This window comes from Lampris incognitus, chromosome 12 (assembly GCF_029633865.1).
Source record: "Lampris incognitus isolate fLamInc1 chromosome 12, fLamInc1.hap2, whole genome shotgun sequence".
Classification (NCBI taxonomy): Eukaryota; Metazoa; Chordata; class Actinopteri; order Lampriformes; family Lampridae; genus Lampris; species Lampris incognitus.
The window spans coordinates 8,373,380-8,400,879 of NC_079222.1; the positions used below are offsets into that span (position 1 = coordinate 8,373,380).

General features: G+C 45.8%; 1 protein-coding gene across 1 annotated transcript in view; it reads right to left on the reverse strand.

Moving 5' to 3' along the window:
* ank1b (ankyrin 1, erythrocytic b) overlaps positions 1-27,500 on the reverse strand; it is a 136,152-nt gene that overhangs the window by 64,385 nt on the left and 44,267 nt on the right. Inside the window, exons 3-14 of the mRNA XM_056291193.1 lie at positions 22,910-23,008; positions 19,552-19,650; positions 19,285-19,383; positions 17,053-17,238; positions 16,048-16,146; positions 15,655-15,753; positions 13,839-13,937; positions 9,563-9,760; positions 6,234-6,332; positions 4,592-4,690; positions 1,960-2,058; positions 1,074-1,271 (exon numbers count right to left, since the gene is read on the reverse strand). Coding sequence (XP_056147168.1) covers positions 1,074-1,271; positions 1,960-2,058; positions 4,592-4,690; positions 6,234-6,332; positions 9,563-9,760; positions 13,839-13,937; positions 15,655-15,753; positions 16,048-16,146; positions 17,053-17,238; positions 19,285-19,383; positions 19,552-19,650; positions 22,910-23,008 — 1,473 coding nt within the window. The remainder of the gene's footprint in view (positions 1-1,073; positions 1,272-1,959; positions 2,059-4,591; positions 4,691-6,233; positions 6,333-9,562; positions 9,761-13,838; positions 13,938-15,654; positions 15,754-16,047; positions 16,147-17,052; positions 17,239-19,284; positions 19,384-19,551; positions 19,651-22,909; positions 23,009-27,500) is intronic.

Below are 27,500 nucleotides of genomic sequence, written 5' to 3' on the forward strand. Positions count from 1 at the left end.
CTGGAGCTTGAAGTCCCGCAGGATCTTAGCTCTGCTGTTCTCAACCATCTTTGGCAGGGTTTTTCTCATTTGGACTTCCAGTCTGTATTCCATACCGATAATCTTGTACACTATCCCAGCCACTTGGTTATGCCTTTCAGTGCACGCTTTCCCAGCTAGCATTTTACACCCTGCTACTAAGTGCTGGACTGTCTCAGGGGCGTCTTTGCACAGCCTGCATCTTGGGTCTTGTTTGGTGTGGTAGACCCTTGCCTCAACCGATCTGGTCCTGAGTGCCTGTTCTTGTGCTACTATGATCAGAGCCTCTGTGCTGTCCTTCAGTCCAGTCTTTTTTAGCCACTGGTAGGATTTCTCGATATCAGCTACGTCTTCTGTCTGTCGACGGTACATCCCATGGAGGGGCTTGATCTTCCATGGTACCCACTCTTCTTCTTCCCCCACACTATCTGTCTTCTGCTGCCTGAGGCATTCACTCAGCAGGTGATCCTGGGGGGCCCTCTTTTCTTCACGTATTTACTTGTTTCATCCTGGATAGTGGCCCCGACACTCACTAACCCTCAGCCCCCATCTTTTCGCTTATCATACAGTCTCAGGTTGCTGGACTTCGGGTGGAACCCTCCGTGCATTGTGAAGAGTTTCTGTGACCTAATATCTGTGGCCTTTATCTCCTCCTTTGATCAGCTTATTATTCCAGCTGGATATCTGATGACTGGTAGGGCATATGTGTTGCTGGCTTGGATCTTATTCTTCCCACTGAGCCAGCTCCTCAGGACCTGCCAACTTCTCTGGAGGTATTCGGCTGTAGCTGACCTCCTTGCTGCCTCCTCGTGGTTTCCATTTGCCTGTGGAATACCCAGGTACTGTCCTGTATGTCTGTTATCCTGCCATCTTGCCATTCAACCCCTTCAGTGCTCACCACCTTTCCTCTTTTTGCCCCCATTCGATCACAATTGTCCAGTCCAAATGACCAGAATGATAACTCGGACTGGTCATTTGTGTGTGTGTGTGTGTGTGTGTGTGTGTGTGTGTGTGTGTGTGTGTGTATATAGTATATATTCCCTACAGTACAATACCTTGGTCATTTTGGTTTGCTGTGCTGCTCCGTCCAGTAAGATTCGGATGGTGTGCGTGTGTCCCTCACGAGCAGCAATGTGTAAAGGTGTGTGTCCAGCAGTAGTGGCTGAGTCTGGGTTGGCCTTATGCTCCAGGAGGAGCTTCACAAGCTCTTTGTGGCCCATGCGGGCCGCGCAGTGCAAGGGTGTCTGGTCATCCTATAGAAAGACAGAAATTAGACAGACAGACAGACAGACAGACAGACAGACAGACAGACAGAGACAGATGAAAATATGACTGTCACAAGAGAACAGACAGCACTGCTAGATAGCACTGTGCAGGGGGAGAAGTCATATGTATATATATATATTGCTAGGTTTTGACGTTTTTAACTACTTTCTGAGGAGGAGGTTGGTGCGGAGGCATATGGAAGTTAGGTGTTTTGCTCATGGGCACTCTCACAGTATAAGTAGTAACCACTTCAATTCCAGGGGGCCTCCAAAAGCAAGCTGTTACCCATCTATAGCAGGATCATAACATATTTGTAGTGTGCATTTGTACGTTTCCAAACATTGTTTGAAAATCACAAATCCTGTTCGCAGCTGTGAGGAGACAGCAATGGCATAAAACTCTTCTTTTATGTATAATGAGGACTAAAACATGCTGCACATGTTCTGCTCATCTATGGTCGATGTGACTTGGACTTTGGCACTCTTAATAATATAGGCTGATTATGCCGTTAACAATAAATGAAACTGCTCTGGATCAGAGTCTTATATCACAGATGAAACTGCAGCAGTTGGGGTGCTTTTGTACAGCTCAAACCTGCACAGTTGTAGCCACAAAAAAAAGCTAAATTTGTGTTTGGCTGTGACTTGTGAAAAAAGTAGGCAGCATGAACGGTACCTTGGCCTTTGCATCCACCAAGGCTGTGTTCTGCAGCAGAAACTGAGCAACCTCACAGTGTCCTGCCCTGGACGCCATGTGAAGGGGGGTCTCCACTTTCTGGTTAAAATGAACACATGAGACCGTTCATTTATATTAATGAAACAGGGCAATATGTCATTTATTACAAAAAAATGTACAGTACATCTTTGACACAGCGTATACTGTATGGAAGGTGAACATATTTATCAAAACACTGTTCACGATGAGATAAAAAAAACAACCCCCCCCCAAAAAAAAAACAACTGACAACACATTTTACAGCTCTAACATCCAGTACTGAGGGTCCTAAGAATATTATACATTTGTCGATTTTTATCCATTTTTCAGGTTTCCCAGCCTGGCTTGTGCACTGGCTTGTGCAGCCCCGGCCACTGGGGAACAGGGCTGTGTATTGGTGAGAATCTGGCGATACGATACGTATCATGATACAGGGGTTACAATTCAATATATCGCGATATATTGTGATACTGTAAGAAAGGCGATATATTGTGATTTCATAGGCCTGTGTTCTTTGTGCTTATGCTACCTCCCGTCTCAGTTTACGTTGTTGCGTTGGAGTGGAAGAGTCAAATGGCTGAGGATAAGATTACAACGCTGTTATCTAGCGGTCGTGGGGTTACACACAACATAAAACGTTTGCCATGAACCTCTACATGTAAACAATTAAAAATCGATAGAGCGGTTTTGAGAATCGATACAGTATCACAAAAGATAATATTGCGATACTCGAGTGTATCGATATTTTCTAACATCCCTACTGGGGATGCACCAGCCAGTGGATGCTTAGTGCCGGTCCCAAGCCCGGATGAATGGGGAGGGTTGAGTCGGGAAGGGCATCCAGTATAAAACCTTTGCCAAATGAAATATGCGGATCATAAATCATATTTCTATCCCGGATTGGCCCAGGTTACCAACGACTGCCACTGATACCGTTGACCAGCAGGGTGCTGGTGGAAACTATGCAACTATTGAGCCAAGGCGAAGGAGAGAGGGAAAGCATGTCCGGAAGGAGCGAGAGAGGAGGAAGGGTAGGATTGTGGAGGTGAGAGTCAAAACTTTGAATGTTGGCACTATGACTAGTAAAGGGAGAGAGCTGGCTGATATGATGGAGAGAAGGAAGGTAGATATACTGTGTGTGCAAAAGACCAGGTGGAACCAAGGGAATGAAGGCGATGAGGAGGTGATAGGTAGTTATGGTGACAAAGAGAGGAATGTGGAAGGACAGATGGTGGTGGATTTTGAGAAAAGGATGGAAATGGCTGTGGTGAATCCGTATTTCAAAAAGAGGGAGGAACACAGGGTGACGTGTAAGGGGGACGGTGCACACAGGTGGACTATATCTTATGCAGGAGGTGCAGTCTGAAAGAGATTTGAGACTGCAAGGTGGTGACAGGGGTGAACTTAGCTAGGCAGCATCAGATGGTGGTCTGTAGGATGACTTTGGAGACCAAGAAGAGGGAGAGAGTGAAGGCAGAGCCAAGGATCAAATGGTGAAAGTTGAAGAAGATGACTGTTGCGTGGAGTTCAAGGAGGAGTCGGGACAGGCACTGGGTGATAGTGAAGAGTTGCTGGATGGCTGGGCAACCACTGCAGAAATAGTGAGGTAGACAGCAAGGAAGGTACTTGGTGTGCCATCCGGACAAAGGAAGGAAGACAAAGAGACTTGGTGGTAGAAGGAGGAAGTACAGGAAAGTGTTCAGAGGAAGAGGTTGGCAAAGAAGAAGTGGGATGATCAGAGAAATGAAGAAAGTAGACAGGAGTACAAGGAGATGTGGCGTAACGTGAAGAGAAAGGTGGCGAAGGCAAAGGAAAAGGCGGATGGTGAGTTGTATAAGAGGTTAGACACTAAGGAAGGAGAAAAGGACTTGTACCAAGTGGCTAGACAGAGGGACCGAGCTGGGAGGGGTGTGCGGCAGGTTAGGGCAATCAAGGACAGAGACGGAAATGTGCTGACAAGCGAGGAGAGTGTGCTGAGAAGTTGGACCGATCGGTTTCATACGCAAACCGTCATGAACATTAACTAGAGTTTCAATGGCCATGTGTACTATTCACAGAGGATTTGGGAATGGTTGCAATCACAGCATTGTAAGATGGCGACAGATGTACTCTTAGCCCCCCCTCGGTTCAGGGATGGTCGTTTCCTCTTCACATAGACGGCCTCTTTGTCTCCCCATTCAAACCAGCATTCCTCCCTATCAAGGATGTGCACATCCTCATCCTTGAAAGAGTGGCTACTGGCCTGTAGACGGTTGATCACAGCGTCCTGGCATGACGTGTTAGCTCTTCTTCTTCAGATTGTGTCCTGATGAACTGATTCAACTTTCTGTGATTTTCTTACCTTGATTACTGAGCATCCATGAAAACGTCACTGGGTTGTGTCTTTAAATAAAGCCGGCACACGTGCTCCTAGGTCATCCGTTAATAACAAACAACTACTTGACACAGAATGAGTTGCATTGAATTAAATAAAATAATAATTTTCTTTCATTTAACAAAAATACCGTCTGAAGAAGAAATACATGAATGGATTAGCAGTTGAAATGGATGCCCTATTGCAATGCAGAATGAGGCATAAGCAGGGGTCTCTCACCACATTGGAAGCATTGGGAGAAGCTCCTCTCTGGAGCAAGTTCTTCACTATGCTCAGGTGGCCCATGAACGCTGCTACATGAAGAGGCGTGAGACCAGACTGGACACACACACACACACACACACACACACACACACACACACACACACACACACACACACACACACACACACACACACACACACACACCCACACACACAGAAAAAGAAAGAGAAAGGCACACTGAGTTAAGTTATCCAACTTCACATGAAGCAGCTGGATACTATGATGACATTAGCACATGGTCTCTGGTGGTACTTTGTTATGAATATGAATTGCCACCGGCTGAAAGGGGTGATATTGCATCCAAATTTACTTTTTCTAATTGCACTGAGAGCTTAATTCATCTGTTTTCTGACTTGTAACAGTGTACACCTACTCTGTATTTTGATTCCCTTATCCCCCTTTTTTTGGACCTTTTCCCCTTTTTCTCCCCAATTGTATCCGCACAATTACCCCACTCTTCCGAGCCGTCCCAGTCGCTGTTTCACCCCTCTGCCGAGCCGGGGAGGGCTGTAGACTACCACATGCCTCCTCCGATCCATATGGAGTTGCCAGCCGCTTCTTTTCACCTGACGGTGAGGAGTTTCACCAGGGGGACGTAGCATGTGGGAGGATCACGCTATTCCCCCCAGTTCCCCCTTCCCCCTGAACAGGTACCCCAACCGACCAGAGGAGGCGCAGTGCAGCGACCAGGACACATACCCACATCCGGCTTCCCACCTGTAGACATGGCCAATTGTGTCTGTAGGGACGCCCGACCCAGACGGAGGTAACACGGGGATTCGAACCGGTGATCCTCCTGTTGGTAGGCAATGGAACAGACTGCCACGCCACCTGGACGCCCCTTATCCCCTGTCTCTCAATGCTCTAAGGTGTACCTACACTAAATACAACCGTCTCCACATGCACTCTTGGCTATAACATGGTTACTATGCAGTACTGTATGATACCTGCTAGTAACATTCAAATATATCTGCCAGGTGCTGACTCTCTTGTTAGTTGCTCTGGATCAAAGCATATGCTAAATGAGTAAATGTAAATGTAACCCACAGGAAGATAAAGTATAGAGTGCTAAACAATTTAAATTTGGCTAACCTATTGACTGTTTGATTAATCTTGAGAGAGAGTGATTGAAAGGCCTGGCAAAGTATTAGTTTTGTTTTAAAACCAGGAAGGGGATTTTTTTTTATTAATCCCCATGGGGCAATTCTCCTTTTCTGCATTTAACCTATCCTAGCTGTGTAGCTAGGAGCAGTGGGCAGCTGCCATGCAGAGCCCGAGGACCAACTCCAGTTCGTCTTGCCCCTCGGTCAGGGGCACAGACAGGAGTATTAACCCTAACACGCATGTCTTTTTTATGGTGGGGGAAACCGGAGAGCCCGGAGAAAACCCACCGCAGGCAGGTGGGAGAACATGCAAACTCTACACAGAGGACGACCTGGGATGACCCCCAAGGTTGGACAACCCTGGGGTTTGAACCCAGGACCTTCTTTCTGTGAGGCGACAGTGCTGACCACTGGACCACCGTGCCGTCCAATTGATGTTGATTAACCACAATGGATGACGGTTTTGCTTTGCTCTTTGACGTCTCCTGGTATACCTCTGTCACAGCTTCCAGGGAGGCGGAGTGCTTTAGCAGCAGATCCATGGAGCGCATGTGGTTCTTCTTACAGGCGATATGGAGAGGGGTGAAGCCATTCTGGATTCAGAGAGACAAAAACACAATCAGACAAACAGTTATCCAGACTGAAAGTGGGGGTCAACGGACTTCCAGTGTTGACTGATTTGTAGTTCTAACAGTGTTGGTTGTGTACAACTTGAGATTTGGCTCTGAATTACTCCTGGTTTTGTTCTGAGTAAAGGCTGCATTTGAAAAAAAAACAGCTATCAGCTTCTTGTCACATTAAGCAGAGTAACTCTGTAAACATTCATCTTTGTGTTTTAGACAGAGGCTATACTAAGAATGTGAGGTATGTAAGATGTATGTTGTTGTGCTGTTATTCAGTTCATAGTTTAAAGAGAAACCTATGTAAATTTATTGGTGAAAAGGGGATAAAATATTCCATATGAGAAATGCTGTACAGCTAAAAAAAATAATTCATTCATCTAATCACTATTGTTTTACAGTAGTATGTTGACAATTTTTAAGTGATATTCATTAAGGCCATAGAAGATTGGAATTTCATGACTCAATGTAGTAATAGCCTTGTTTTTACACAGGCTAGGTTGTGATATTTCCTGGAAATACCCTCAGATTTTGGATTCTCCTTGACGAAGGAGATGGCAAGACACCATTGAACCCAATCACCTCCTTAACCCGAGGAGGAGATCACCCATTCCTTCATTCCCATCACTTGAGTACACCAGTGTGGTAGGATTGTTAAAGCCCCACATCTTACGACTTAACTTTTTTGACAAACCTGACTACCCTGTCAGGGACAAACCTGGTTACCCTGTCAGGGACAAACCTGGTTACCCTGCCAGGGACAAACCTGAGTACCCTGTCAGGGACAAACCTGGTTACCCTGTCGGGGACAAACCTGATTACCCTGTCGGGGACAAACCTGGTTACCCTGTCAGGGACAAACCTGGTTACCCTGTCAGGGACAAACCTGACTACCCTGTCAGGGACAAACCTGGTTACCCTGTCAGGGATAAACCTGACTGCCCTGTTAGAGACAAACCTGGTTACCCTGTCAGGGACAAACCTGGTTACCCTGTCAGGGACAAACCTGGTTACCCTATCAGGGATAAACCTGACTACCCTGTCAGGAACAAACCTGACTACCCTGTCAGGGACAAACCTGGTTACCCTGTCAGGGACAAACCTGATTACCGTGTCAGGGACAAACCTGGTTACCCTGTCAGGGACAAACCTGACTACCCTGTCAGGGACAAACCTGGTTACCCTGTCAGGGACAGATCTGGTTACCCTGTCAGGGACAAACCTGGTTACCCTGTCTGGGACAAACCTGACTACCCTGTCAGGGACAAACCTGGTTACCCTGTTAGGGACAAACCTGGTTACCCTGTTAGGGACAAACCTGGTTACCCTGTTAGGGACAAACCTGACTACCCTGTCAGGGACAAACCTGATTACCCTGTCAGGGACAAACCTGGTTACCCTGTTAGGGACAAACCTGACTACCCTGTTAGGGACAAACCTGATTACCCTGTCAGGGACAAACCTGGTTACCCTGTCAGGGACAAACCTGACAAACCTGACTACCCTGTCAGGGACAAACCTGATTACCCTGTCAGGGACAAACCTGGTTACCCTGTTAGGGACAAACCTGACTACCCTGTCAGGGACAAACCTGATTACCCTGTCAGGGACAAACCTGGTTACCCTGTCAGGGACAAACCTGACAAACCTGACTACCCTGTCAGGGACAAACCTGGTTACCCTGTTAGGGACAAACCTGACTACCTTGTCAGGGACAAACCTGATTACCCTGTCAGGGACAAACCTGACAAACCTGACTACCCTGTCAGGGACAAACCTGGTTACCCTGTTAGGGACAAACCTGGTTACCCTGTCAGGGACAAACCTGATTACCCTGTCAGGGACAAACCTGGTTACCCTGTCAGGGACAAACCTGGTTACCCTGTCAGGGACAAACCTGACTACCTTGTCAGGGACAAACCTGATTACGCTGTCAGGGACAAACCTGATTACCCTGTCAGGGACAAACCTGACAAACCTGACTACCCTGTCAGGGACAAACCTGACTACCCTGTCAGGGACAAACCTGATTACCGTGTCAGGGACAAACCTGACAAACCTGACTACCCTGTCAGGGACAAACCTGGTTACCCTGTCAGGGACAAACCTGACTACCCTGTTAGGGACAAACCTGGTTACCCTGTCAGGGACAAACCTGACTACCCTGTCAGGGACAAACCTGGTTACCCTGTCAGGGACAAACCTGATTACCCTGTCAGGGACAAACCTGACTACCCTGTCAGGGACAAACCTGGTTACCCTGTCAGGGACAAACCTGGTTACCCTGTCAGGGACAAATCTGACTACCCTGTCAGGGACAAACCTGATTACCCTGTCAGGGACAAACCTGACAAACCTGACTACCCTGTCAGGGACAAACCTGGTTACCCTGTTAGGGACAAACCTGACTACCCTGTGTGACTGAAGCTAGCTGAACTGACCACAACAAAAACAACAAAGTTGAAGTTAAATGAATGGACCAAAGGAATTCTTAACTCTGTTAAACCTCAGAGACATTTATTTCCATTGCAAGTGAAATGTGTTAAGTAACCCGTTACATGGGATTTATGTTATGGGTTCAACTGTGAAGCACTGTTAAACAGTTACTGTTGCACTGAATTCATCGAGTACGGTATCCACCACTTAATTGACACTAGAATGTCGGTTTAGAGAGGAAACTTTTATTTATTTAATTTTTTCCCTGCAGAAATCTTCAATATATGTTGCTTATTGTGTCTGTCATTCTCTCGTTCCACCCCTCCTACAAACTTAGATACTGGTCCTAAATATATTTGAGTACTCTGTGGACCCGAGGTGGGTTAAATCATCACCATCATCATCAGTTCCGTAACCTATAGAGGTGGTAGGAACACAGCTGATGCCTTATGGTGATTCAGTTTGGTTGAGTATTTTTAGGGAGTTGTTCCTTATCCGATGCGAGGGTCTAAGGACAGGATGTTGTGTTGCTGTAAAGCCCCTTGCAAGGGTCTAAGGACAGGATGTTGTGTTGCTGTAAAGCCCCTTGAGGCAAATTTGTAATTTGTGATATTGGGCTTGACTTGACTATCAGGAATGGTCACAAAGGCTACTCACTGGTAACGTTAAAAATGTTTGTGCCTTCTTTGTCTTCCATCCTTGCATCACAAGGACTCTTTTAAGCTAAGTATGTTTCTAAATTCATGTAATACTTAAGGATCACTGACCAGTGCCCGTGCATTGGCTTTGGCCCCTTTATCCAACAGGACTTTGGCCATACGGTGGTGACCGCAGTGTGCCGCTACATGCAGAGGAGTCAGGTGATCCAGCGTGATGTCATCGATCTCGGCGTTGTACTGGAGAAGCTGCCTGACGCAGTCCATGTGGTCCCCCTGGGCTGCCATGTGAATGGGGGACAAACCATTCTGTGGAGGAGATGGGCAGGGATGAGGGATGGATGAGAATGGAGGAGTAAATGAGGAAAAGAAAAGAGACAGAGGAGTGGGAGAAAGAGGTGATGAGTGATATGGAAAGGAGGAGTAGTCAGAGGGAGAAAGAAAGATGGAGAGGGAGATAGTAGAAGAAGACAGCACAATAGATGGAGAGACCAGCAGAGAAGCAAAAACAGGTGTGAAGGAATGTCAGGTGGAGATAGAGAAACAGCAAAAGAGAAGGGTGTTTCTCTGAACTAAAATTACTGAACAAGTTGGGTTATATCACTCACTCAGCGAGGCTATAGGAGCACAAACAAGACAGAACCCAAGACATCAGCTGAATAACTTAAGATAGAGTGACTGCACGCTGCAAAACACCTATGTCCAATTTACTTCATGCAAGTTATACAGAGAAGAATAAAATTCACAAAGTAATTTATTAATAATTTTGATCGGATGCAGGGAGGAAGCTCCAGTGTTGACATGAAATTGATTTCTCCATGTCATAATGTGCAGCCTGCACAGACGCCTGCACATTATGGGCTATAGTACGTACAACAGATTAAACAAATTGCATCTGGCATGGAACATTTTTTTTTTTACTACTTTTATTGATCCCAGTGGGGAAATTCTGTCTCTGCATTAAACCCATCTTAGCTCTGTAGCTAGGAGCTGTGGGCAGCGCCTGGGGACCAACTCCAGCTCGTCTTGCCATTGCCTCGGTCAGGGGCACAGACAGGAGTATAAACCCTAATATGCATGTCTTGTTGATGGTGGGGGAAACCGGAGCACCCGGGAGAAACCCCACCACAGACACGGGGAGAACATGCAAACTCCACATAGAGGACGACCTGGGATGACCCTCAAGGTTGGAAAACCCCGGGGTTCGAACCCAGGACCTTCTTGCTGTGAGGCGACAGCGCTGACAACTGGGCCAACGTGCCGCCCAGTGGTTGCCCAAAATTGCAGAGAATTCTAAACAAACACCACAAAAAATTCCTGCTTAATTATTGCACATAGCAAATAAAGTGGTTATATTTTGATTCTGATTCTGAGCGGAAAAAAAGGAGATATAATCCATAAACTAACTTCCCAGTAAACACAATTCATAAGTTATGTTTTTGGTAAGGTACTGCTAAGTGAGAGAATCCATGAGATGGCTTGGGGTCCAGCAAATTTGTTGTTTTTTTTTTTTCCCATTTTATATTTTTAAAATCCCAATTCCAGTTTGTCAAGGACCAACCATGAACTATGTTTTTATAACTATCTCTGTCCAACTCTGATCTGATCCAAAACATGTTTGTTCAAAGTGTCTCATTTCAATAGAAGTTGAAAATGGACACACCATAAGGCAGGAATATTAAGGAGGCTTCAATATCTTTTAATCATTAATTCAGCACCTCACACCCTTGCTGAAGTCATACAGCCTGGACTGATCTGGTCACAATCCTTAACAACAAACTCAGGTCCAACTTGACAAACCTTCCATCGAGGTTTGCAGTGGACTTTTGAATGTGTGAATAAACTTTGCGTCATTATTTTTTTGTCCCCCATGATCGGCCGATGTTTCGGTATCCGTCCACCTTGCATGATATCTCAGACACCACCGGTCCAATTTTCTTGAAATGTGGGAGAATGATGCATCCTGACACTGCACCCCATCCATCCATCTGTCCATTATCCGAACCGCTTATCCTACTCTCAGGGTTGCGGGGATGCTTGAGCCTATTCCAGTAGTCACTGGGCGGCAGGTGGGACACTGCACCCCATCATTTACAAAATAACCATGATTTGCTATACAGACCAAAAAGATCAAACCAAACTTTAAACAAGCACAACTTTTTTCCCCATTACAGCCTGGCTCTTCAAATTTGTTATACACACACACTTCCCCCAATTGAATATAATTGCATCTTGAAGCATTAAACTCTGCCCTCTTATATTTTCTGCTACTTTATATAATCCCCATGGCACATTCCACTGCTCTTAACATTCAGCTCCGCCAAGTTATATTTTATGCTTATTTACATAATGTTTTATGCACATCCTAATACCATAATCTCAATATCCACAAGGTGAAAGTTTCAAAAATACATGCCAATTATTACAGTGGGGAGCCTTTCAAAGAATATGTCTTTATACACGCTCAGTAACCATGGTGAGAGAATCAAGGAAGGTTGAATCAGTTCATCTGGACTCAACGTTTATTAGGAGAAACGTTTCACCATCGTCTAGGTCAGTGGTTCTCAACCTTTTTGGGGTCCTGGACCCCCTGCGTATTTTTGATCTACCCTGAGGACCCCTCCACCTGATCTTGGGGGAGGGGGGTTGCAACTTGATAGAAACAGTAGAAACTGCATTTTAAATTGCATTATAGCATTTATTCACTCTTTGGGGCAAAAATAAGAGCTTTCAGTTGTAACTTAGATATAGTTAACAAAACAGAATTCTTATGCAGTAACTTTCAGATATATGTAACAAAACAGAATATGTATTCAGTAACTTTCAGATATATGTAACAAAACAGAATATGTATTCAGTAACTTTCAGATATATGTAACAACAGAATGTTTATGCAGTAACTTTCAGATATATGTAACAAAACAGAATATGTATTCAGTAACTTTCAGATATATGTAACAAAACAGAATATGTATTCAGTAACTTTCGGATATATGTAACAAAACAGAATATGTATTCAGTAACTTTCAGATATATGTAACAACACAGAATATGTATTCAGTAACTTTCAGATATATGTAACAACAGAATTTTTATGCAGTAACTTTTAACAATGCAAACGGGAGCGAGATCTCTTATTAAAATACAATAAATTACACTTGTGAAACAGATGTAATTAGGGAAAAACGTCCTGTTACCCTTTATAGTTTAGGTAGATAAAGGTCTCAGTCACATTTGAGTAAAATAATCCTATTTCTATAAATGTCATAGGATCTTTTTTTTAAAGATATTTTATTTTCACGGACCCCTTGAAATTACACCCCCGGTTGAGAAACACTGGTCTAGGTGACCTCTCCTGCCTCAACTGACTGCAGGTACCCCCACCCTTATAAACAATACAGTGGCGTAACGACCGAAAACGATTGGTTTCATATGCAAATTGCCGTGAGCATTAACTAGAGTCCCGCTACTGGGACTGATCACAGCCATGGAATCAGCAATCTGTAAAAACAACATCGCGGATCTGGAAGCGGAGCAACTGCGGACAAAAGTTTCAGCCTGCCTCAGCAATGCGAAGGCACCGCCATCCAACATCAGCAGAGACGAGAGGAAAGCTCTCACGACTCTCAGTAATGACAACAACATCGTCATCCTTCTGGCGGACAAAGGCAGATGCACTGTTGTATTAAACCAGACAGACTGTCATGAGAAGATTATGACGTTACTTAGTAACATAAACACTTATGAGCCCCTGGAATGAGATCCAGGCAGTGGTTACAAGAAAAAGGTGAGAGATGGTCTGAAGGACAATGCTATTGACAGAATTGTGCACCACAGATTATACCCAGGACTGCTGGTTTGAACGGGTAGTCAAAGAAGCCGTCTATGTGAAGAGGGAACGACCATCCCTGAACCGGGGGGGCGGGGCTAAGAGTACATCTGTCGCCATCTTACAATGCTGTGATTGCAAACATTCCCAAATCCTCTGTGAATAGTACACATTGCCATTGAAACTCTGATTAATGGTCACGGCAATCTGCATATGAAACCGGTCGTTGGTTTCGGTCGTTATGCCGCTGTATTGTTTATAAGGGTGGGGACACCTGCACTCAGCTGAGACTGAAGAGGTCACTTACGTGAGAGATGAAACGTCTCTCTCGATAAACGTTCTGTCCACATGAACTGATTCAACTTTCTTTGACTTTCAAATTAGAGACCAAAATCTTTGCTATAATGTTCCCCACAGGACATCAAAGTGACATGCCGTCTGATTCCTCTTAAATTTGGAAAAGTCATAACTTCCCTTGTACCTAGACTTACACCAAGTCTCAAAAATATTCTGTGCATGCATGTCTCCAATCACTGGGGACTCATGTAGTCAGTCTACCTTGGTTTTAGCTTGGATGGGAGCGCCCTGGTCCAGCAGGATCTCAATGACACGGACATGCCCATTCCTGGCTGCACAGTGAAGAGGCGTCAGCTCATCCTACAGATTTAAAAAAAACATGGGGGCAAGAGTGGGAATGTGAAAAACAGGCCAGAAGTGTTAAACATAGTAGTGAAGGCTAATGGAAGACAGAAATGGGAAGAAGCAAAGCATATAGAGGACGAAGTGTCTCAAACAAGTGGTGATTTCTCTCTTCATGAAGAAAAAACACCAGTCAGCACAGAGCAAATTAGAATAAAATATAACAATCGGGGCGGGGGGAGGGGGGGGCTGAGCCACAGAGAAACTGACAACAAGGGAAAATATAGGAGAGCAACAGAAGAGAAGAGAAGAGGAGAGAAGAGAAGAGAAGAGGAGAGGAGAGAAGAGAAGAGGAGAGAAGATGAGAGGAGAGGAGAGATGAAAAGAGAAAGAGGAGAGGAGAGAAGAAAAGAGAAGAGGAGAGGAGAGAAGATGAGAGGAGAGATGAAAAGAGAAAGAGAAGAGGAGAGAAGAGAAGAGAAGAGAAGAGAAGAGAAGAGAAGAGAAGAGAAGAGAAGAGAAGAGAAGAGAAGAGAAGAGAAGAGAAGAGAAGAGAAGAGAAGAGAAGAGAAGAGAAGAGAAGAGAAGAGAGAAGATGAGAGGAGAGGAGAGATGAAAAGAGAAAGAGGAGAGGAGAGAAGAAAAGAGAAAGAGGAGAGGAGAGAAGAAAAGAGAAGAGGAGAGGAGAGAAAAGAAGAGGAGAGGAGAGGAGAGGAGAAAAGAGAAAGAGGAGAGGAGAGAAGAAAAGAGAAGAGGAGAGGAGAGAAAAGAAGAGGAGAGGAGAGGAGAGGAGAAAAGAGAAAGAGGAGAGGAGAGAAGAAAAGAGAAGAGGAGAGGAGAGAAAAGAAGAGGAGAGGAGAGGAGAAGAGAGAAGAGGACGGGAGAGAGGAAAAGAGAAGAGGAGAAGAGAGAGGAAAAGAGAAGAAGAGAGGGAAAAGAGAGGAAAAGAGAAGAGGAGAGGAGAGAGGAAAGGAGAAGAGGAGGGGAGAGCAAAGAGGAGGAGAGAAGAGAAGATGAGAGGAGAGAGGAAAAGAGAAGAGGAAAGAAGAGAGGAAAAGAAAAGAGAAGAGAGGAAAAGAAAAGAGGAGAGATGAAAAGAGAAAGAGGAGAGAAGAAAAGAGAAAAGGAGGAAAGAGGAAAAGAGAAGAGGAGAGGAGGAAAAGAGAAGAAGAGAGGAAAAGAGAAGAGGAGAGGAGAGAGGAAAGGAGAAGAGGAGGGGAGAGCAAAGAGGAGGAGAGAAGAGAAGATGAGAGGAGAGAGGAAAAGAGAAGAGGAGAGAAGAGAGGAAAAGAAAAGAGAAGAGAGGAAAAGAAAAGAGGAGAGATGAAAAGAGAAAGAGAAGAGGAGAGAAGAAAAGAGAAAAGGAGGAAAGAGGAAAAGAGAAGAGGAGAGGAGAGGAGAGGATAGGAGAAGAGGACGTGAGAGAGGAAAAGAGAAGAAGAGAGGAAAAGAGAAGAGGAGAGGAGAGAGGAAAGGAAAGGAGAAGAGGAGAGCAAAGAGGAGGAGAGAAGAGAAGAGGAGAGGAGAGAAGAGAGGAAAAGAAAAGAGGAGAGACGAAAAGAAACGAGAAGAGGGAAGGAGAGAAGAAAAGAGAAGAGGAGAGGAGAGAAGAGGAGAGGAGAGAAGGAGAGAAGAGAACACAGAAAGAGAAGAGGAGAGGAAAAGAGAAGAGGAGAGGAGAGGAGAGAAGATGACTTGACACAATTCAAAATGACACCTGAACGGATAACACTACCTTGGTCTTGGCGTCGATTTGTGCCCCTCTGTCCAGCAGTAGTCTCACCATGATCACGTTGCCCCTCCTGGAGGCTATATGAAGGGGGGTGATACCGTTCTAAAGAAGTACAGATAACAAATCAGTCATTATTTTCTTTTTTCCCTGATAAGCAGAAAATGTGCTTTATTTGTCTCATATCCTTCGCCCGGGGCAACACTTTCCCTTGTTCTCGGTTAGGACACCCACCATCAATACAATCCATTTCTTACACTGCATACTAAACGTTCTCTAGAAGACCCCCGCTTATGAACACACACACACACACACAACCAAGAATCTAACGGCAATGTTCCATCACTTGTTTCAGGTGTGACCTTTGACCCCGATGGACCGCCGGTGAGTTGAACTGACCTTGGGAGTGAAGTTAACGTTTGCTCCTCTGTTGAGAAGCAGCTGGGCTACGCTGAGGTTCTCATAGTGGGCTGCGATGTGGAGAGGAGTGAAGCCAGTCTATCAAGAGACAGAGATGAAGAAAGACCAAAAAAAAATGAAGAAACATTATTTTCTTTTCTTTGTAAAACCAGTCGGCACAAAGCGCCTGACATGGACTGAACAAAAGATGCCGACATGGAGCAAGAAGATGAGAGAGACAGAGAGACTGAAAGAGAGACGAGGATATAGAGTAACCGAGTTGGACAACGGGTGGACAAAAGCGACTACGCATAATCATGTTTCTGCTTGGTTTTTATTTTAAAAAAAGAAGTGGGGCGTCTGGGTTGCATGGGGGTCTATTCCCTTGCCTACCAACACGGGGATCGGCGGTTCGAATCCCCGTGTTACCTCCGGCTTGGTCGGGCGTCCCTACGGACACAACTGGCCGCGTCTGCGGGTGGGAAGCCGGATGTGGGTACGTCTCCTGGTCGCTGAACTAGCGCCTCCTCTGGTCGGTCGGTGCGCCTGTTCAGAGGAGAGGGGGAACCGGGTGGAATAGCGTGATCCTCCCACGTGCTACCTCCCCCTGGAAACTCCTCACTGTCAGGTGAAAAGAGGCAGCTGGCGACTCCGCATGTATCGGAGGAGGCGCGTGGTAGTCCGCGGCCCTCCCTGGATGGGTAGGGGGGTGGTGGAGCAACGACCGGAACGGCTCGGAAGAGTGCGGTAATTGGGCCCGGTACAATTGGGGAGAAAAAGACGGGGGGCGGGGGGGGGGTTGTGATAAGCGCTGGGGAGCGAGATGGCAGTTATTAACTTTTACCTGAATGTGTGCCAGCCCAGTTTTCTGTTGGTTTATCATCTCAGACGAACACGGTTGCTGTACAGAATTCCGATTTTTCTGCTCAGTCAACACGGGGCATTTAGTCCAACATAATAAATCGTGACAAAACAGACACACACACAGGGCGAGCAGGTGCCTACCTTGCTGAGAACATCGGGGTTGGGGTCATTCTGCAGCAGCACCGCGGCGGTGCGCGTGTCATCGTTGCGTGCGGCGATGTGCAGGGCGGGGAGGCGGACCTTGCCCTTGGTGCCGTAGTTGATGAGCAGCGCCACAACGTTTTCGTGGCCCTGCTGGAGGGCCACCGCCAAGGGAGTGAAGCCGTCCTGAGGAAGGCGATTAAAGAGCGGAGGTGATGGATGGACAGACAGAGGGATGGAGAAGAAAAGGTCGAATGAAAAAAAGAGGGCGATGGAGAAAGTGTGCATGACAGACGAGGGGTGCGAAGACAGGAGGTGAAAAAAACAGAAGAGGAGAAAGAGGAGAGAAGAGGAAAACAAAGAAAGTAGAGATGGACCAGTAATGGTGTGGGGGAGGAGAAGATGTCAAAAGGGGATAGAGATGAAGATGGTGATGAAGAAGGGAAAAGAGATCGATATGAGACGGTCACATAATGAGGTAGAAACTAGTTTCAAAGTGTTGCAGCATCATAACAAAGCCTTTAACCAATACCAGCATACGTTTCACACATACCGCCATGTTATTCTACACAACCACCTGGAAATCCTACCGTCTGGCTTGAGTGATAATATTACCTGGCAACGATGATAATAATAATAACAATTACATTTATGTAGCACTTTTCTAGACACCCAAAGGGCTTCACATCGAAGGGGGTAACTCATTTCAACCACCACCAATGTGTAGCACCACCTGGGTGATGCACATTACATTATATTACATTACAGTCATTTAGCCGATGCTTTTATCCAAAGCGACTTAATGTAGGAAATCAGGAGAACTACTAGTCAGCAGAGGTCATGAGTGCATCTAAACAAGCATCTAAGAGCAAAACCAGTGCTAAAGTAAAAGGGCCAGAAAGAGATTTTTTTTCTTAATGAGTGAATACAATAAGCGCTAAGAACAAGTAACCGGGTAGCAGTTCTTAAAGACAATGCACGGCAGCCATTTTGCACTAGAACGCTCACCACACATCAGCTTGAGGTGGAGAGGGGGGAATCATTGAGCCAATTATGTGGGGGGACGATTAGGTGGCCAGATGGAGACAGCCAGGTTGGGAATTTTGCCAGGATGCCTGGGAACCCCCTACTCTTTGTGATAAGCGCCACGGGATCTTTAATGACCACAGTGAGTCAGGACCTCAGTTTAACGTCTCATTCGAAGGACGGCGTCTCCTACAGCACAGTGTCCTCGTCACTGTACTGGGGCACTGGGATTTGACATTTGTTGTTTTTATTAGGACCATAGGGAAGACTGCCCCCTACTGGCCCACCAACACCACTTCCGGCAGGAACTCAAGTTTTCCTGGGAGGTCTTCCATCCAAGTACTAGCCAAGCTCACACCTGCTTAGCTTCCATCATTTGGCAGAGCCGGGGTTCAATTAGTGAATTGGTTTTAACATTTATAGCTGACACTTAGCTCCTATACTGTTAAATACAGCAACTTGTGTAAAAATCACTTTGTACAACAGGGTTAAGGATTAAGCTATCCTGTATTGTACTGTTTGTCAACGTTTATGGCTCTCTGTTGATTTTCCCACAGTCTGTTACTCAGTCCCATGTGGTATAAACCATATATGTGTGGCTTGAGTAAAAGGATGCTAACTACGGCTCATAGAGTTGAATGCTTATCTTGCTGTGTTGCTTTCATCTGCTACCAAACATCTCGTTCCTCGTAGCATCTGGCATTCATGGACATATTTACACCCAGCGTTTGAAACGTGTTTCCAGACATTTCATAGATGTGATTCATCCAAACTGTGTTCACACCTTTGCTCGAAAATGCATAAAAAAAATGCCATACAGAATTCCCGATTGCACTTCCTAAAGCGGCGGCTGAACGCGGCCTCAACTTAAGGCCTCTTCGTCGGGAGCGTAATGTTTCGAGAGGAGAAGATGACATGTCGCGTAAAGAGAGGGTTTCGTTTTTCACAGCTTCGCTCAAACCGCCACCACCAAGACGATTCAGGACATCTGAAAACGATCCGTCCCCACGCGGTCCATCTCGGGTTCAGTTTCCCCTGGTTTTTGTGTGAGTAAGCATCACTGGCTATCTGAGATACATCTTATGGTTATCATGGAGCCCGCGTTTCCTTTGAGAGCTGATGGCAGTCATACACTCCTGAGTGTGGGCCTGTAAACGCCCATAGAGCTGAAAAATAAGTATCGATAGGAGCCGTTCACCGACTTACCTCTGTTGGGAGACTCTGGTTTGCGCCATTTTCTAGCAGGAACTTGACCACCTCTAAGTGATTTTCCTGTGCTGCCATGTAGAGAGGACTGAAGCCTTTCTGTAGGGCCGCAGGCACATAACGTATGGTTAAACATACACAAATATGAGTACAAACGCCCTTTACACAACACACACAGACACACACACACACAGTTACATGTTTTACAGACTCTGTGCTCTTGCTCAGGGCCTGGAGAGGCCGGAGGGTCCCAAGGACGTGACTCACCTGTGACTGGGCGTTGACGTTGGCACCATAGTGGACAAGCTCTGCCACCACTCTCTCCTGCCCTGCCAACGCAGCGATATGAAGAGCAGTGTTCCCTTTCTGGAGGCCGCACACACACACACACACACACACACACACACACACACACACACACACACACACACACACACACACACGGGTGGGTGAGTGTAAGCTAATGACCCAAACCTCTTTGTAAAAGCCCACAAACGAATAACTTCTAAACATTATAACGTGGAAAGTAGTAATCTAAAATTACTCTGGTGTGTCAGAATGATCATGGAACACAGAAAAGTGGGGGGGGGGGGTTGGGGGGGAGGGATTTCCCCCCTTTTTGTATCCGGCCAATTACCGAACTCTTCCGAGCCGTCCTGGTCTCTGCTCCACCCTCTCTACTGATCCGGGGAGGGCTGCAGACTACCACATGCCTCCTCCGATACATGTGGGGTCGCCAGCTGCTTCCTTTCACCTGACAGTGAGGAGTTTCACCAGGGGGACGTAGTGCGTGGGGGCATCATGCCAATCCCCCCGTCCCCCCCCCCTCGAACAGGCGCCCCGACAGACCAGAGGAGGCGCTAGTGCAGCGACCAGGACACATACTCACATCCGGTTTCCCACCCGCAGACATGGCCAACTGTGCCTGTAGGGATGCCTGACCAAGCCGGAGATAACACAGGGATTCGAACTGGCGACCCCAGTATTGGTAGGCAACGGAACAGACCGCTACGCTACCCGGACGCCCATCAATTTAAAAAAAAAAAAATTAAATGCATACAAATAGGGTGGGAAGTGGGGTGGCAAGGCCTTTTTTGGGGATGTCTGCTGCCACCCCTTGGAGCCACTACAGGTCGTAACGCTGGCCAATCAGATGTGCAGAACACACATGGTGCTACTGTAAAGCCAACTGCAGCCTGACTAGCTGCTAAACCAGTCAAAATGCCTTGGTTACAGACAGAAAAAGGAAATGAGAGAAAAATGCATACTCCTGTACATCGTCCTCACATTACTGGTGACCGTGGCTGGAGGTGAGCGGGCATTCAGCAAAAGTAAACTCATTAAAATCTATATTCACTCCACAATGAGCCGGGAAAGACTCAATAGACTTGCCATCCTTTCTCTATTGGGAGAAAACTGGTCCAGAGACTGGACTTCAAGGACATTATCAGAGACTTTGCTGCCAGAAAAGTCAGGTGACTTGCATTTGGACGGAAACACTAGTTAGCAGCACATCACAACAAGTCATAGGATATAGCTGCAAAGACGGCGACAACACAATAAGCTGTTTATATTATTATTATCATTTCAGTTTACAGCCATATACTCTATACAGTATTTCAGTTCTGCACAGTACTACTACTACTACTTTCGGCTGCTCCCGTTAGGGGGCGCCACAGAGGATCATTTGTTTCCATCTCTTCCTGTCTTCTGCATCTTCCTCTGTCACACCAGCCACCTGCATGTCCTCCCTCACCACATCCATAAACCTCCTCTTTGGCCTTCCTCTTCTCCTCTTCCCTGGCAGCTCCATATTCAGCATCCTTCTCCCAGTATACCCAGCATCTCTCCTCCACACATGTCCAAACCATCTCAATCTTGCTTCTCTTGCTTTGTCTCCAAACCGTCCGACCTGAGCTGTCCCTCTAATATACTCGTTCCTAATCCTGTCCTTCTTCGTCACTCCCGGTGAAAATCTTATCATCTTCATCTCTGCCACCTCCAGCTCCACCTCCTGTCTTTTCGTCAGTGCCACTGTCTCCAAACCATACAACATAGTTGGTCTCACTACCATCTTGTAAACCTTCCCTTTAACTCTTGCTGGTACCCTTCTGTCGTAAATCACTCCTGACACTCTTCTCCACCCACTCCACCCTGCCTGCCCTCTCTTCCCCACCTCTCTTCTGCACTCTCCGTTACTTTGGACAGTTGACCCCGAGTATTTAAAGACCCCAAGTATTTCAGTTCTGCACACAATTTGACCAATACTTTGATTAATGTAGCCCTAAAGTTGAATTTGATAGATGAAGAGTAAATTAATTTAGTCACTCATGATTTCATCTTATGGTTTAATGCTTGGCTGTAATTTCTTCAATCAATGTGTGATTTTACTTTTCTCTAATCACTAATCACTCATTCATTGGAGGGCATTTTTTCTCTCTCCCTGGTTTGTTTTAAGGTAAAAGGAGGAATATAGCTGTCACGGTCTAATTTTTTTTTTTTTTGGGGGGGGGGAGATTTCCCCCCCCCTTTTTCTCCCCAATTGTATCCGGCCAATTACCCCACTCTTCCGAGCCGTCCTGGTCGCTGCTCCACCCCCTCTGCCGATCCGGGGAGGGCTGCAGACTACCACACGCCTCCTCCGATACATGTGGAGTCACCAGCCGCTTCTTTTCACCTGACAGTGAGGAGGTTCACCAGGGGGACGTAACACGTGGGAGGCTCACGCTATTCCCCCCAGTTCCCCCTCCCCCTCGAACAGGCGCCCCAACCGACCAGAGGAGGCGCTAGTGCAGCGACCAGGACACATACACACATCTGGCTTCCCCACCCGCAGACACAACCAATTGTGTCTGTAGGGATGCCAGACCAAGTCGGAGGTAACACGGGGATTCGAACCAGTGATCCCCATGTTGGTAGGCAAGGGAATAGACCGCTACGCTACTCAGATGCCCTTGTCACAGTCTAATTTGAAAGAAAATGTTTCTCTGTGTTTTGAAATAACTGGCTTGACCTTTTGTGCTTGATAATCATATTGAGTATATGCATGCAGAACAGAGCGTGGCCTGGATGGGTCTATAAACACCTGATTTGAAGATGGTTGTTAGACTCCATCTGTGTCACTACAAGGCTAATGGCCGACAGCTTATTTGAAATTGCCCATGTTGGCATAAGTGCTAAGGGTGGGTGGGGGGTGATGGTACTAGAGTGTGGATGAGGGCCCCTATATGGAAATTTTTGTCCTCCCTGTTGATAATTCCTAATGGCTGGCCTGAGCGTGAGTGATTCGTGCAGCCTGAGACCTTCAGCTCTGGGCTGTGAGAGGAAGTACCGAGTTGAAACGAGCGCTGAAGCAGCTGCTTTTCTCACAGGGCCAGGTTGATACAATAATGATCGTGACACTTTCCACAAATATGATTAATAATAGTGACACTTTGTCTCACCTCATATTTGCAGTTCACACTAGCTAGTGGGAGAAGTGAGTCAGCGAACGAAGAGATGAGGAATTATCACTCCTGACTCAGTTAAAGGAGTCGTTCATTTCAAACGATTCGTTCATAACTTGCACATCACTAGTTCACATGTGTAATGCATAGTAGAGGCGCATACAGAGAGGAGTATTTACCTTGGTGGTGGTCTCCAAGACAATGCCCGCATGTAGGAGCTCCAAGACCATTTTGACGTGGCCTTCTTTAGACGCCAGATGTAACCCGTTGAGACCGTTCTGAGGAGAAAACAACAACAGTTAGACCCCGAAAAACCTCATTCGGAAAGCATTTTCTATTTGAAAAAGCAACTTCTTTTAGAATAATGCAATGAGACTTCAGAAAATATGATGATATAATGCAAACTATAATGTCCTTGTCATCTTAGAGACATTGAATTAAACATTTTAGGCAATTTACCCCCCCCCCGTCTAAAATATATGTATGGGGTCTCAGTGTTGAGCTTTCTAGTCCTAACAAAACAAGCATTTTGTATGAGTGTATTAAACTCTGTGAAGTTTTGTGTGACTTTGCTGCTAACAGAACAATATGGGATCATTGCCTTGAGTTTGTAATTGGAAGAAGTCCCACTACCTCTGTGAAATTGGCATGGCACCCCATATAATCAGAACATGAATAAAATATTATCGTCCATTGGTGCTGTGTTTGGGCTGATTTGTGCCGCAAAAGCTACCATTTGTGCTGTAATGATTTTTGAGATATCAAACATTATATTTTATAGGCAGTGATGTCACTCTGCATCCTATTATCGTCCAAATCATTCAAAACTGGTCTCGTTTGTTTGTGCTGTAATGTTTTTTGAGCTACTAAGCATTGTATTTTATAGGCTGTGACATTACCCTGCACCCCATTATCATTATTATTATTTTTTCTAGATAACATACGTTTGTAGAGTAAATCCTAATTTACTTGTCTCTCTTTTTACCTCGAATGAAACCGCATGGACAATACCAAGTGAGAGGATAAGAGAGAATAGTGGTGGGGGTGAAGAAAATACAAACCCCAATTCCAATGAAGTTGGGGCGTTGTGTAAAACGTGAATAAATACAGAATACAATGATTTGCAAATCCTTTTCGACCTACACTCACCGGCCACTTTATTAGGCACACCTTTCCAACTGCTCGTTAACGCAAATTTCTAATCAGCCAATCACATGGCAGCAACTCAATGCATTTAGGCATATAGACATGGTCAAGACGATCTGCTGCAGTTCAAACCAAGCATCAGAATGGGGGAGAAAGGTGATTTAAGTGACTTTGAACGTGGCATGGTTGTTGGTGCCAGACAGGCTGGTCTGAGTATTTCAGAAACTGCTGATCTACTGGGATTTTCACGCACAACCATCTCTAGGGTTTACAGAGAATGGTCCGAAAAAGAGAAAATATCCAGTGAGCGGCAGTTCTGTGGGCGAAAATGCCTTGTTGATGCCAGAGGTCAGAGGAGAATGGCCAGACTGGTTCGAGCTGATAGAAAGGCAACAGTAACTCAAATAACCACTCATTACAACCGAGGCATGCAGAAGAGCATCTCTGAACGCACAACACGTCGAACCTTGAGGCAGATGGGCTACAGCAGCAGAAGACCACACCGGGTGCCACTCCTGTCAGCTAAGAACAGGAAACTGAGGCTACAATTCACACAGGCTCACCAAAATTGGACAATAGAAGATTGGAAAAACGTTGCCTGGTCTGATGAGTCTCGATTTCTGCTGCGACATTCGGATGGTAGGGTCAGAATTTGGCGTCAACAACATGAAAGCATGGATCCATCCTGCCTTGTATCAACGGTTCAGGCTGGTGGTGGTGGTGTAATGGTGTGGGGGATATTTTCTTGGCACACTTTGGGCCCCTTAGTACCAATTGAGCATCGTGTCAACGCCACAGCCTACCTGAGTATTGTTGCTGACCATGTCCATCCCTTTATGACCACAGTGTTCCCATCTTCTGATGGCTACTTCCAGCAGGATAACGCGCCATGTCATAAAGCTCGAATCATCTCAGACTGGTTTCTTGAACATGAAAATGAGTTCACTGTACTCAAATGGCCTCCACAGTCACCAGATCTCAATCCAATAGAGCACCTTTGGGATGTGGTGGACTGCGAGATTCGCATCATGGATGTGCAGCCGACAAATCTGCAGCAACTGCGTGATGCTATCATGTCAATATGGACCAAACTCTCTGAGGAATGTTTCCAGTACCTTGTTGAATCTATGCCACAAAGGATTAAGGCAGTTCTGAAGGCAAAAGGGGGTCCAACCCGGTACTAGCAAGGTGTACCTAATAAAGTGGCCAGTGAGTGTATATTCAATTGAATACACTACAAAGACAAGATATTTAATGTTCAAACTGATAAACTTTATTGTTTTTTGCAAATATTCACTAATTTTGAATTTGATGCCGACAACACGTTCCAAAGAAGCTGGGACAGGGGCAACAAAAGACTGGGAAAGTTGAGGAATGCTCAAAAAACACCTGTTTGGAACATTCCACAGGTGAACAGGTTAACTGGAAACAGGTGAATGTCGTGATTGGGTATGAAAGGAGCACCCCCGAAAGGCTCAGTCGTTCACAAGCAAGGATGGGGCGAGGTTCACCGCTTTGTGAACAACTGCGTGAGCAAATAGTCCAGCAGTTTAAGAACAACGTTTCTCAACGTACAATAGCAAGGAATTTAGGGATTTCCTCATCTACAGTCCATAGTATCATCAAAAGATTCAGAGAATCCGGAGAAATCTCTGCATGTAAGCAGCAAGGCTGAAAACCAACATTGAATGCCCGTGACCTTTGACCCCTCAGGCGGCACTGCATTAAAAACCGACATCATTCTGTAAAGGATATTACCACGTGGGCTCAGGAACACTTCGGAAAACCATCGTCAGTTAACACAGTTCGTCGCTACATCTACAAGTGCACGTTAAAACTCTACCATGCAAAGCGAAAGCCATATATCAACACCACCCAGAAACGCCGCCGGCTTCTCTGGGCCCAAGCTCATCTGAGATGGACTGACGCAAAGTGGAAAAGTGTGCTGTGGTCTGACGAGTCCACATTTCAAATTGTTTTTGGAAATCATGGACGTCGTGTCCTCCGGGCTAAAGAGGAAAAGGACCATCCAGATTGTTATCAGCGCAAAGTCCAAAAGCCAGCATCTGTGATGGTATGGGGGTGTGTTAGTGCCCATGGCATGGGTAACTTGCACATCTGTGAAGGCACCATTAATGCTGAAAGGTACATACAGGTTTTGGAGCAACATATGCTGCCATCCAAGCGACATCTTTTTCAGGGACGTCCCTGCTTATTTCAGCAAGACAATGCCAAGCCACATTCTGCACGTGTTACAACAGCGTGGCTTCATAGTAAAAGAGTGCGGGTACTGGACTGGCCTGCCTGCAGTCCAGACCTGTCTCCCATTGAAAATGTGTGGTGCATTATGAAGTGCAAAATACAACAACGGAGACCCCGGACTGTTGAGCAACTGGAGTCGTAGATAAAGCAAGAATGGGAAAGAATTCCACCTACAAAGCTTCAACAATGAGTGTCCTCAGTTCCCAAACGCTTATTGAGTGTTGTTAAAAGGAAAGGTGATGTAACACAGTGGTAAACATGCTCCTGTCCCAGCTTCTTTGAAATGTGTTGCAGGCATCAAATTCAAAATGAGTGAATATTTGCAAAAAAACAATAAAGTTTATCAGTTTGAACATTAAATATCTTGTCTTTGTAGTGTATTCAATTGAGTAGAGGTCAAAACGGATTTGCAAATCATTGTATTCTGTTTTCATTTACGTTTTACACAACGTTCCAACTTCATTGGACTTGGGGTTTGTATATATTTTGCCAATGTTCTCATGAGAACGAGGATTGAAGGTGAGGATTAAAATGTTCATTAAAAGGACACAACATCTATAATGTTTTACAACAGCAGCATGTATCTTTAGATTAACTCACAAGCATTTTAATTTTCTTCCCCTCCAATCCATGCAGATGGTACGGCTTATAACGCCAGCCAGTGTGAGTGAGGGGGTGAGTTAGGGGAAGCCAGGTTCGTGTGCTCTTCCACATCACATAAAGACCAACTTCATTAAGCTGTTATCTCATTGCCCATTTATAGTTTCCAGTGGAGTGAAGTGATAAAGCATTGACCGAGCTGCAACTTGACCTGCGCTGCTTCTTGACCCAAACTGACTTTGCACAAACTGAGACACTTTGCCCTGGTATCAGCCAATAGACACCTGTGGCACGGTGCAATAAATCATAAAAGCACACACACACTATATCTCACTCTCTCTTATGCCGGGATCAGACTACATGATTTCAGCCTGATTTTAGCACGATTTCGTTGTTGCTGACAAATTTTCCAATGATGAGCGTCGGGAACAATGAACGGGTGTCTTCACCCTGTGTGGGTTACATAACAGAGGAATAGCAATGTGGTGTCTGGGATGAGCCACGACACCCCGACGAAAAGCCTAGCATGTCAGAATTTTTGTTATTTTCCCGCCTAGTCTGACCTCTCCTGTGACGTGTTCCCCGATGTTGTCCAATAGGATGACAGAGTGCTGTCTGGCGCACATATGTAAACCTGACAAAGAGAGAGAGGAATGCTGCTGTTGCTGCTGTCAGGTGGAATGACAAAACTGAAGAAAGGTTTGTTGAGCAGTGGCAACAACACCCCCGTCTTTCTGACGTTTCCTCAAGGGAGGACCATGA